Genomic DNA, 13138 nt, shown 5'->3' with positions numbered 1-13138 from the left:
ATACAACTTGGTTAGTTGGTGCTTAGCACTAACCAGGATTTTACAAATGGAAAAAACAGCAAAAGACTTGTAGCAATTTAGCTGTACTCCTGCATACCTCTCCTTCTATGTACTCATCATCATAAAACAGAAGAACTTCATGTAAAGTTCATTATGCAATTATTGGATGTTGGAGCACCCTTTAACTCCCTTCACAGTTGTTGGCAGGGGGCCTGAGAAATTTCCCAAGAACAAAGTTACGGAGAAATCTGGGTGTTTACTCACGAAGTGACTCACTTCAGGTGCTATATTTTCCAGCCAACTCTGAGCAAGAAAGTGTAGTAGAGCAAGCCACTCCTATATGCCCTAGTGTACGATAGTAACAACTTAGTCTGAGGTCTTGCCTTCATTGTTTTTCCACTGCAGAGAGGGATTTTTTCATTGCTCCTATTTGCAGGGCTCCACTCTGCTGGGGTCCAAGGAGGGAGGGGAAGGAGTGACAAAAGACTGTGAAGCTGTCTTCCCCCCATGCTTTAACTCCTCCAACCTTCTATCAGTTGCCATGCAAAGCTGAAATAACTCTTCCTAATGCTCTGGTGTGCCCTGTCCTATCAATTCATCGCTCAATGGATTGCTCACAGTGCCAAAGACCCTGTTTACTTCCTCAGGTCTAACAGGCTGAAACTCTTCAAAAATAATTGAGCAGGTTGTGCTTCAATCACCTCTATAGGATCTGCCTGGCCAGATACCAACTTGGGTCAAATCTGACCCACTTTGCCACTCTTATCACCACAAGGTAAGTCCTAATATAGGCTCTTGCCTGTGCCACTCTTCGTTTTCCTCCAGTGGCACTCTAAGCTTCACTTGTATCATTTCATTTCCTAGAGTTCCTCTGTAAACCTGGCATTATCTACAGATCCATGACCAGAGAGAGTTTGCACAGGTGCAATCCAATCCAAGGCTGTTGTTGTTTGTTCATTCCATGTCACAACTCAAGCCTCAGCCAGACTGTGCACTAGAGCTTCCAGAATAACTCCAAGTTCCCTCTGAAGCTGGATCCATCAGTCACCTTGAGTGGGCTAATCAAATAGGCCCTTCCTCCCTGCAGATCCATTAAGTTGCATAAGCTCATTGTATGCAATGGCTTTCCAAGAGCAAGGAAGATGTGCCTTTATTTTGTATAACTCAAGGTGGTGTACATAATACTCCTCCCTCCTGTTTTCCCCACAACCACCACCCTGTGAGGTGGGTTGGGCTGAGAGAGAGTATCTAGCCCAGTCACCCAGCCAGCCAGGCCCGCAACTAGGGTCTGTGTCACCTGGGGCAAACATGGATTCCACACCCATTTTGGCGCCCCCCCCAGTGCTCATTTTGGCACACCCCCAGCGCTCATTTCAGCGCCCCACTAGCGTGGCACCTGGGGCACATGTCCCGTTTGCCCCCTTCCCTAGTTGCAGCCCTGCATCCAGCTTTCATGCCTAAGGGAGGTCTAGAACTCACCGTCTCCTGTTTTCTAATCCAGTGACTTAAGGACTACACCATACTGGCTCTCACTGTTGCTCCTATTATCTCTCACTATTGGTCACTGGCTGAGTCTGCTGGGAACCATGTGACAGCAGTATCTAGAAGGTCCCCAGTTCATTGACAACTTTAGACAAGAGATGCTCTGCTCGTAGCCCTGGATGCTAATCCCCTGGGCATTGTGGACAGCTGCTGAGAACTCTTGCAAATGCTTCCCAATGTTCTGATCACTCTCTGGAGAACTTCGTTTTCATCCTAGTTTATTAAATCTAGTCCTCTGGTATAAGTTTGCATGAACTATACTGTTTCAAACTGTAGTTGAGCACTTTTATGATAAAATGCTCTTCCATACCCACAAAATAATACAGAGGAATAACCCATCAGAGAAATGAGTGATGGAGAATGCTTTTCCCTAATATGATAAGAAAGGAGCTTGGATATAGAGGACCACTGAATCATGGAAACAACCCTTTCTTGCAATATCAAATGATACCTTCCAAACATACATAATTCAACCTCTTCACTGAGAACCAGTCCTAAGAGAAAGGGGGAGAGGAATGTTCCTGCGATAATACAACAACTTCCAAAAAATTGGAACTCAAGAATCACAGCAGCCAAATGGTCTCCTCTGGCTACTGTACCGTAGGTCAGAAATGGGCAATCTTTTGATGTGAGGACTGTCGCTTAACATTTGGGGATGTGATAACTTGTGCAATGAGGCAAACTGGGCTAAGCTCTCTTCTAGAGACTTTGGTGTGTGTATGTGCATGTGTGCACATGTGCCTGCTGTTAGAGAGACTGGCTTCATTTTTTACACTATAGTTGGGATTTTACACTGTAGTTGGGATACGCTAGCCACCTCAAAATGTCAGGAAACCGTGCTAATTTTTCATAATCATGCCATCAAAATTGGACATGGCTCCAATGGGGGATACGTACGTGCCTAAGGCCACTCTTGTTATAGGATGAAAACAGCAAAGGCAATTTAACACTCACTCCATCTACTCACTTCACTAGCTTGAAATAATTCCAACCCTTTCTAGATGCAATCTCCCTGCTCTCACTTTATGCTGTTTCACACATGCAGTGTAATTCCCAAAACAGTAATCAAAAACTTTGGGGCTGTTCCATCTTGCTCACCTTACGGGACAGAAGCAGCAGTTTAGAAGCAAATTGCATGAAACTGATTTGCTATTAGCCTAAGATTTTTAAAACACAGGTATACGAGAGACAAAAAAGGTAGTGATCCTGTTAAAGCATTACTTTGTACCCCAGCACTGGAAGAATAACAAGCGTATGATGAAGTCCTCTGGCATTGGTGTAAAATGATGTGATATGAATGAAGCTGTGTAATTGCACAAATAACAGCTATGTACGGAAGTGCCCGCATACTAGCATTACATGGGACTTGGCTCATCTCAGATGCTGAAGCAAATACATGAAATTGGAGCACAGCCAGACACTGTTGTTGCCCCTGGTTTCACACACACTTATCTCTTTGAGAAATATCTGAAAAGGGTTTCTTATGATTATGTTCTAATTTCTACAAATGATGAAACCATCATGTTCAATTTCTTACCTTTGGAAACTGATAGGTAATCTTGGGCTCATAATTTCCCTTTGTGTCCTTTTTAAGCGAGACTACAACTAAGTATTCAAAAAATGGGTGTCCAGTTGAGTAAGAAAAACTGCTTCTCTGTCCCACCCTTGCATCAAGACCAGGTTTGCTTTCTGAAGGACTTGCATCCTGGGAGTCATCTGTAATGCAAAACAACAGCGACATTATCACTTTCAGCAGTTTGAGAAATGTAGAATCTTAGCTAAGATCAGACAGACATTCCACGTCAAGGAAAGTGAATCCTGTCTTGAAAACAAGTACCTCTAAAGATAGCAAATTCAAACCATTCCTTGCCACTTTATAACTTATCTGCTACCTATAGCCACTAGCCCTAACATGCATGTAAGACTTGCCTTCCTGTGCATAATCCCCTACTTCAGTTTCTTCCCCAATAGCTTTGCATAGCTAGCAAACATGTGTAGCTAGCAGGCACATTAACCCTGGCCTGAACTCCCACCCCTTGTGATCTGTCTGTGCACACATCCTCAGCCTTTATACAAAAATGCCCCCAAGAAAGCTTGGATGACCTGAACCATGTGCTCACGATTTCTGGCCTAGGGTTTCGGCCCTCGAGATCACGCTCCTGTGTTTGCCTTAGGCAGCTGATTCTATAGACAAAGAAGTGCCATCACCAAAGCACAAACAAACCTGGGAGAAGAAAGAAGAGCTGGACCAAGTTGAGTCCAAACTATCAATAAAGGTTTTCCCAGCAATTTTCCAAGCTGCCATGTAATCAAGCCAGCATGTAGTCACCCCTGACTTCTTGTACATCAGCTACATTTGAAAGACATGCTAAATCTATAACCACCCTTAACTAACTACTATGGATGTGCTTATTGAGCACACTAAGCACAGACCAACCAATTATATTACAACTTAACGGGATGGCCTGGTTCACACAAAGCACTAAGACACGCAGTTCCATGTAAAAGCATTCACCCTTTTTTGGATTCTCTGAATTTGAGTATTAGAGCTTTATCTGTGTCCTATTGATATATAAAGGGAATCTGAGTGGACAAGCAGTCCCAATGTTTGGTGTTTGTTTCATTTATTTCATAAATGAAGGTCTCTTCCGCAGAGCCTGCTAACCCAGCAGGAAGATGCACATTAATGTAGTAGTAGCATACGTTACTGATTAGTCAATTGACCACATTGAAGTGCCACATTAATGAATAACAAAGAGACAATTCCAGACCCACAGCAAAGGCAGCCCACACCCATCTTTTCCTGTTCCAAGTTCAAAGTGTATCTTTCACTTTCTCCCAACACAGATCTTGCCATTTGGACTGTCTGCAGCACCTCCTATCAAGGTAAGGCAAGGGGCAGGACCTGTTCCAACTGACCACCTGAAGCTGCTATAGGCATGCACGCACGCACGCACGCACACACACACACACACGGGTCACCACCACTGTTTCCCAGGGTCATTTGCAGAGAGTCAGAGCCTCCCCTCTGTACTGAAGAGCCATTTCTACCACTGTTCTGATCAATGCCAACAGACTAAGATTCCCCAGGATGCTAGGATTTGAAGGGTGGCAAAAGGAGGGTGGGGAAGGGAAACCATCCACAGCAAAGCTGGCCACCCAGTCACAGCAGCGGTGGCACTGCAGTGGCAATCTGCATGGCTGAGTGGATGCATTTTTTACATGTAACTCGCACTCTTATGGAAGACCGCTGGATTAGATGCTGCAGTGCCTAATTCACAGGGGGGCAGTTTAACGTGAGGGTACAGAAGGCAAAGGTCTTCTGGGGTTAGTTTTCCAAACTGACAGAGCGACCCTTGGATTGGAGACTAGCACCACTGCTCCCCATGATTCCTGCCCCCCCAGTCAATGGCAAGAGAAGCAGGGCGAGGGGAAGGGCCGGAGTACATCTCTTTGGCACCAGTTCTCCGAGCACCAAGAAGACCCACCTGCCCCATCCCTTACCATCAGGGAGTGGCGGCTGAAGAGCTCCTTCACCTGTTTTAATTCCCCCAGGGGAAGGAAAACAAGTGGAAGGGTCTCCTTAGCTGCCTCCCCTCCATGGAATAACTATACCTGAATTGTGGAGGGGGACATTTTTTGACATATGTCAGAACCCCCCCCCCAAAAAAAAATTAGGCACTATGGTGCAGGTACAGATGGCTGCACTAATTATACATCTTCTTAACATTATACATGGGATAAAAGAAAAAAGAAGATTCATTAGCCTGATTCACTTTGCATGCATATTGGGTCTGTGGTATGTTGGAATGGCTATTTTGCTTAAGACATTAGAAAAATATAAATTAAATGTATAGATATAATCTGAAAACTGTACTTTGAACCAAATGTGGTTGTAAGAGTCAATTACTTGAATTCCTTATATAATTATATAATGAGGAACAAACTATAGTTTCCCACTTGCTCCTCTATTCTATATAATGTCATTGGAGCCCCTCCTATTGGAACTATAGAATAATTTAAATATTGACAGCATAGCTCCATAGGTTTACCACTTGTAAATGCCTTTTTAGATGACATGGCTTTGATGCAACCTAAGCCAAACAAGGATTTACTTTTGGTTAGTGAGGAAATACTAAATTAAGAGGAAATACTAAAATAAGAAATACTAAAATAAGAGGAAGTAGCAGGATTTACAATACATTTTTAAAAGACTGAGGCTCTGTTCATCAAAATTCCCCAAATATAGAATGAGCTAAGGGACAAATTTTGCTTTATGATTTGCAGTATAGACATAAAATATCTTGGAATGCTAATTCCCGGATATATTTCCAAATTGGTATGCTAAATTATAATTTGTAATTCATAAAATTAAAGGTCGTGTTTAGTTAGGCTTTTATTAAACCTACCTATTGAAGAGAACTGCATCTCTAAAAATGATTACACTTCCCAAATTACTATAACTTTTTCAGACATTTCTAGCGTCTTTAACCAGAAAAACCCTAATTTCATGTAAAAATCATTTGTAAAATGTGTATTCCAAAAGAAAAGGCATGCATATATATATATAATTATTGTAACTTAAAATCTCAAAAGGGATAGGGATTTTCCTAATATAATGTTACACTTTTTAGTTGAAACCTCTAGTCTCTATTATTTTGAGGTAAGGTTTCAGGTACAATAAACACAAACGATTTCACTATTCTTTGATTGTGGGTTCTGATAATAAGCTTAAAAACCAGACTGAAGAATCACATTGATACAGTCAAGATCAAGACATGATCTTATTTCACAAGAAAATAGATCTAAAATGGCATGAAAAGGACTTGCAAAGTTCCTTCTTGGACGGCACAACTTAAATCTGCAAAAGTGGCACCACATACGAACACCATCTTCTATACCACTATAGGGCAACCCTCTTTTCCGGTGAATTTAAAGATAAAGAACAAGAGAACTGCCACCAAAAAGACCCACAGCCCCCTGCTCTACACCCAACATTTTTCTTACCATGAGTGGCAGGAGCAGGAGGGGAGAGATGGGTGGTGGTGGGGGGTGGGAATGGCTCCTTTGGTGCCAGTTCTCAAATCCTCCTGGGTGTTTATTCCCTGGGATCAGACAGAGAAGACACACACACACCCAAGATGGTGCTAGACTAAAGCCCGTTTTAACTAAGCTCTTTTTCAATCCATTGTTCTTATTGTTTCCTCCTTTTGATACTGGTTTTTATCTTATTTCACTTTACCTTAATACTTTACTTACTTTACTTATTTTAGGAAATAAAACTTCCGGCTCATGAATTAAAAGCACCCAGTGCTACGGGTAAGAAAAAAAGAAGCAGAACCAGCACTGGGACTTTGAAACCAGCAAAGGTTGCAAAAAAAAAAAAAAAGAGGATTAATGAGCATCTCACCTCAAAGTTTTCTACTGAAGACTTAATTTCCTGGAATCCTGTGAACAGATCTGAAGTGCTATTCCAGCAAGCAGCTGAAATGCTAGATTCTCCTCTCCCTAATGAGGACAGCAGACTCCTACAGACCAATGACTGAAAATACTGCCTCTGGTAAGTGCACCACCCATTGTAAAGGTAGTATTTGTAGTTATGTCTCTTATGATGTTCCAGCCGTCAAGACAAATAACACCCTAACCATACACACATATCCCTCAGATTGTTTAGTGAAATATTGTCTTTCAACTGCTCCGATTGAAATAGCAAATGACAACTATTTCTGTAAAAACTGACAATCTGAAGAAATCCTTCTGAAGCCCTCATAGGAGCCTTACAGAAAACAAACTAACTTCAGTGAGCTGCTGTGCTGGATACCCCACCATCTGGGTGGGTAAGTAGCCTGGAAAGAGCAAATCTTGTGCTCCTTCAAGCTCGAGTAACAAAAAGGACTCTGTCCTCATATATCAGCATGAACAATTGTTCTGTCTGTTCTTAATAACAACATTAATGCAGGGTGATTGACTTCCAGAGGTGCTGATCATTTTTTCCTAAGCCAACTACTTCACTGTCAACCTCATGCCATTGTCATTGTTCATATGAAATGCTTCCCACTATGACCAGCAAAGAAAAAAAGGATTCAGTTGCTTTTCACCAATCCAGCTATACCATCACTGCTTTTAATAATGAGGACCTTTTTGAGGACTTTTAGAATTACCTCCATTTGGGTATTCTCTGATGTCAACATGAGACCTCTTCTTCAATAATATTACATCAGCTCACTCATTCCAAAACACTCGCTCTCTTTTCCCCTTCCTTTTCTGCTTATCTTGCTATGAATGGCAGGAGAAAGGGGGGGGTGGAGAGAGGGGAGAAGTGGCATGACTCCTTTGTTGCCAGTTCTCTGATCATCTAGAGCAGGGTTTCTCAACCTTGGCAACTTTCAGATGTGTGGGCTTCAACTGCCAGAAATCCCCAGCCAGCCTTGCAAGTCCACACATCTGAAAGTCACCAAGGTTGAGAAACACTGCTCTAGAGTGATCACTGTGCAACAAAGGAGACCAGAAGACCATCCTACCTTCTGCTGCCAGTAACCATCAGAAGAGGGGGTGTTTTTCACCCACATCTCTTCTCTACCAATTCTGCTGTTACTTGTTCATCAGATTCCCTTTACATATCAGTAGGCCCCACATAAAGCTCTGAAAACTTTAATTGGCAAAGATATGCGCAAATTCAGAAAATTGAAAAGTGGGCAAATGCTTTTACACAGAACTGTAATGTGTGTTTGATTTGGGCTGTTATGTGAATTATTTATCATGGTTTACAATTTGCAATATTGCATGAACCCAGCCATTGTTATAGACAGGAAGGGATTATTGTGTGTATGGAACAGAAAGGTGAGTTGTTAACTTGCCCCACATGCACACATCCTGGGGTTCCTGATACAAAGCTGTCATATATCTGAGATGACTGCATACCTGACGCAAGATAAATCCAGCCTTGATGCTCAGTCAGTCAATCCCTCTGGACTCCCCAGTTCACACTGTCATACTTTACACTTAATCCTTTTCAATAATGAAACTCAAGTTTCCCAGCAAGCTACTTTGTTCAACAGCCATTCAGCATGGAGAAATCCGGTAGCTGCCAGATCACAGGTGTTCTTAAAGGCCAAGTGTACATTATAACACAGATGAAAGAGGCCAAGACCTTTTACACTGGTTTAATAAAATAAAATAACCTTAATCCCCTTGCTTTACCCAAACAAGTAACCAGAATTAGGATCAACACCTTGTCCCAAAGCACACAGTGGAAGAAAATGCTATAATCAGTGTGTTACTCCTTAAGGTCTCCTAGATCTCACTGGCATTTTCCCTCCACCTTGACTCTACTTTCTGACTGTCAAAAAGGGGTAGCTAAAGTTTGGTTAAGCGGAAACTAAACTGCACAAAACAACCTTCGTTTCTGCATCCTGTCTCTTATTTTCAGAAAACATTATCAGTTGCAAAAACAACAAAGAATATTTTGGCACCTTAAAAGTCCATCTAAATAATGTTCACATAGACTTTTATGATCACAGTATCAAACCCAGACTGGAAGCTTCTGTTCGCCTTTGGTTGTTTTTATTGTCAGTTCACGTCATTCATCCTTATTCCCGGTGATATTCCCAAAATTCCCTCTTCCAGTTTTCCCAAATATTTCCTTCCGAGGTCGTCCTGTAAGTGCAGAAGGGGACTTTCCAGCTGTGAATTTATCGGAAGCCTGCGGAGGGGGGCGGGGGGGGAACACCACCGGTCAGCGTCTGACCAACCGGCCGGGGCAGGAGGCTAAGGCAGACCCAGGGCATGCTTGGCATGGCCATTTCCCCCCGCCCTCCCCCAACTTCTGCCGTGGGCACGGCGCACCCCCAGGCGCGAATTCACGAACAGGATCGGCGAGCGCGTTGGTTTTCCCAGAGTTAGAAGTACAGAGCAGCAGTTAGGAGAAAGGTCCACGAGGAAGCAGGAACTAGAAGACAGAAGGGAGGAAGAGAAGGAGACGGCGGCTGGGCTGGCGCCAGACTGACGGACAAGTGGGAGGCGGGGAGCTCGCCCAGCCCTTCGCTCAGGCTCACCTCTTCTCCTAGACGACCTCCTTCGCAGGCTATTTCGGAAGAAGCGGACGAACCTCTCTCCCGCCATGGCACTAACAGGCTGGCTCTCGACCGCACCGGGCTTCCGCCTGCCGTCGCCTCGTCGCGCTTCGGATTGCACGGCGGCTCTGCGCGGACTAGAACTTCACACCTGGGAAAAGTGAAAGCGGTGGCGGCGGAGGAGTCGCCGGGCGGGAGGGGCTTTCGGGGAGGCTGGGAAGAGGCGCGCCGCGCGGTAGTTCCCGAGCGAGGCGAAAGGCGGAGAGCAGAAGCCCCAGGAGGCTGGAGGAACAACACCTGAAGAACGGCAGCCCGCCAGGAAAACGCCCCCGCGTGTCTCAGTTAAATTGAAGCGGAAGCCTGCCCAGATTGGTTGTCGTGTCGCCCCAGCATCCTTCAAACTCCCAGGACAGCTGCACGAGCATTTGTACGCCGCTGCACGTTTTTGCCTTCCCTTGCCTTATTTACCTTCGGCCATGCTGCTCGGGAGCTTTTTAACAAAAGTACGGCATAAGTGTTTACAATTTTTGAAAAGCAGTGCAAATTTCATCCATATCTCATGTGGGTCCTGTGGGGCTAAACTGAAATGAAATCTGCAGATTTTATTCTTTAAAATTTCTTCCGTTAAAGGCACGGAATATAACAATTTAACAAATGTGAAATGAAACACACATGATCTAAATCAACCAAAACAGTTGAACCTTTTGGTCTTTTTGTCCAAATATTTTATCAACTTTATCCTTAATTAAATGCTTCAGCATCTCAGAATGCAGATTAAGAGATAGTTATTACTGGTTAGTTAAGGTGTCAGAGGCTGCAATAACAATACATATTTCTTAAAAACCTATAGTATGGAAATTGGTTCTCTGTCTCTTTACAATTTTGCCATGCATATTTATTACTTCATTTATCGTATTCAAAGTTTTAAAAACTTGAATTACACACAGCTTCCCAAGAGAAGAACACCAGCCACCTTAAGCACTGTGGTATGGTCCATAATATATCTAAATAAATCCAAGCTTTTCATGAATAGTGACTCCACCCATACAGGGCAAAACCAAGCAGCTCGTGGGGGATAACGCATATAAAATAAAGTTAGAAGTGTGTGTGTGTGGATGCACATGTGCACACACTTCTAATTGGATTTTATACAATAGACTGAGTGCTAGTCCTGCTTTAGGCACAAAGAGAACTGGGTGACTTTAGGCCAGTCACTCTCCCTCAGCCCTAGGAAGGAGGCAATGGTAAACAGCTTCTGAAAACCCTTGCCCAGAAAACTGCAGCAGTTGCCAGGAGTTGGAAACTGACTTGAAGGCACACACTCCGCTCCTAGGAAGAAGGCAGTGACAAACCACTTCCATAAAATATTGTCAAGAAAACTGCATGGACTTGTCCATGTAGGTGTCAGGATTCAAGGCTGACTTGAAGGCATAAATTTAAAAAAACAAGCGCACCGTGAAATACTCCAGTGAGAGTTATCCCATGGTATTTTGCTGTCTGAGATAACAAACACATTAGTAGGTCCCACCCCGACCCAACTATACACAGCAGTGGACTGATCTGGCCATGAAATCGCTAATTATTTTGATGTGTTAAGTCATAGGTTTGGTTTCAATTTAGTGCTTTAAGTGAACCTAGCTGTTGTGGCTCATGGCTTAGCATGTTGTGCAAACTTATCCAACTTATTTATTCAATAAGCTAGGGTTAAACAAATCATAAATTTGTCGCAATGTCTGGTCATATTAACCTGATCTCATTATTTGACTAAGTAGCTTCCTTAATCAATTGTGGAAATACTATAGCCGTGACATTCTGATTAGCAAGCTAATCAAGCTGATTAGCAAAATGCATGGGCTGGATGGCATATCTGTTGGATACACAGCTGCCAATCATACGTCTCGCATGCCACACGATTCAGTCCTGAATCCTGCATTTCTAACATTTTTATTAAAAGGCTTGGATGAAGTGGAAAGAATGCTTATCAAACTGGCTGATGATATAATCTGAGTGGAACAGCCAAATAAATAAAAAACTAAGATTGGTCTTGATAAGGTGGAAAAAGGACTGAATAGCATAATGAAATCTAACAGGCAATGCAAAAGTCTTCATTTAGGAAAGAGAGTTCTAATACACTGGGTTAAGATGGGGAATATCTGGCTCTGTGAAAAAAATCTTCGAAAAGTTAATTTCAAACTGCATCTGAGTCAATGTTGCTACAAAAGAAGGCAAATGTAACATTAGGTTGCATCAAAAGAGGTAGTTTCCAAATCACAGGAAGTAATAGTTACATTTTGTAATAGGTTGGTATACTGTTTCCACAGTCCCGATGTCTTAGTTTACTCCAGCAGAGGTCAATGGTCATGAAGTCATTTGCCTGTTTCTTACTAGAGAGACCAGTAAAAGACCAGCACAGCATTGCTCTTTTACCACAGGCATGCACAGATTATCTTTCAAGACTGTTTTTAGTTTGTTTAAAGTTCAATCATTCTGTAGTTTGTTTGGTATAGTTGCCTGTCCAGGTGGACAAGGATTTCAATTGCTGGGACAGAACAGTTTGCCAGAACCACCTCGGGTGTTATCTCCAGTTCTAGGCCCTATACCTTAGGAAGAATTCCTATAAAGGGTGTTTAAGTGATTTAGGAATGTTAATTGTTAAGATGACTGGATTAGAGATACATTGCCATTCTGCAAGTACCTGAAGGTATGAACACAAAAGGACAAAGCTTATTCTCTATTGTCCCAGACTGCAGGTCACAAAATAATGGCTTTAAGTTATAGGAAGACAGATACCAAATAAATTCTAGAAAAAACTTCAAGAGTTGTATTTGTTACTCAGCAAAGGATAGACAGCCCTCTGCCAGGGAAATTTTAATGTGGATTCCTGCATCAAGTAGGGAGACTCAGCTTAGGCTTCATCCAGGAGCAGTTTGGTATAGTGGTTAAGGCATCAGGCTAGAAACCAGGAGACTGTGGGTTCTGGTCCCACCTTGGGCACAAAGCCAGCTGGGTGACCTTGGGCCAGTCCCTCTCTCTCAGCTCTAGGAAGGAGGCAGTAGAGAACCACTTCTGAAAATTTTTCCAAGAAAACTGCAGGGACTAGTCCAGGCAGTTGCCAGGAGTCAAAACTGACTCAAAGGAACAAAAAACAAAGGCTTCATCCAGCTCAATATTTATAGAGATTTTGTGTGTGAACCCTGCTTTCTGGTTCTGTACAACTGTTGTAGCAGGTCAGTTTAGACAGCCTAGGACAGATTGACTGAGTTCACAGAATACACTGAGCTAAAATGTGGTGTCCTTATCTGTGGTTCAGCATGAACCCTGCCATGTGTTTTACTCTATAAACCACTGTTAAATCACCCATGGCTTAGCATGTTTCATGAACACAGTTGCGGTATGACAAATAAAGCCCAAACATCCAGTGGAGAGAACACACTAGGTGTATTTGCAGAGCATCCTTAGCCCAAACCAGGCAAACCACATTTTGGCCTAATGTTTTATGCTCATACACTCTGAATTGTGTAATA

General features: G+C 42.9%; 1 protein-coding gene and 1 long non-coding RNA gene across 2 annotated transcripts in view; one reads left to right on the top strand and one right to left on the bottom strand.

Moving 5' to 3' along the window:
- DENND2D (DENN domain containing 2D) overlaps positions 1-9805 on the bottom strand; it is a 46422-nt gene extending 36617 nt beyond the window's left edge. The window contains exons 1-2 of the mRNA XM_063297338.1: positions 9597-9805; positions 3080-3258 (exon numbers count right to left, since the gene is read on the bottom strand). Coding sequence (XP_063153408.1) covers positions 3080-3258; positions 9597-9663 — 246 coding nt within the window. The 5' untranslated portion in view covers positions 9664-9805. The remainder of the gene's footprint in view (positions 1-3079; positions 3259-9596) is intronic.
- On the top strand, positions 4350-7767 carry LOC134494821 (uncharacterized). Its single transcript, XR_010067697.1, has 2 exons — positions 4350-4428; positions 6816-7767. It is a non-coding gene; the product is annotated as an uncharacterized LOC134494821 (long non-coding RNA).
- Positions 9806-13138: the final 3333 nt, after the last annotated feature.

The sequence above is a fragment of the Candoia aspera genome, chromosome 3 (assembly GCF_035149785.1).
Source record: "Candoia aspera isolate rCanAsp1 chromosome 3, rCanAsp1.hap2, whole genome shotgun sequence".
NCBI lineage: Eukaryota > Metazoa > Chordata > Lepidosauria > Squamata > Boidae > Candoia > Candoia aspera.
Note: the sequence above shows the minus strand (reverse complement) of the source record. Positions and strands in the feature narration are given on the sequence as shown.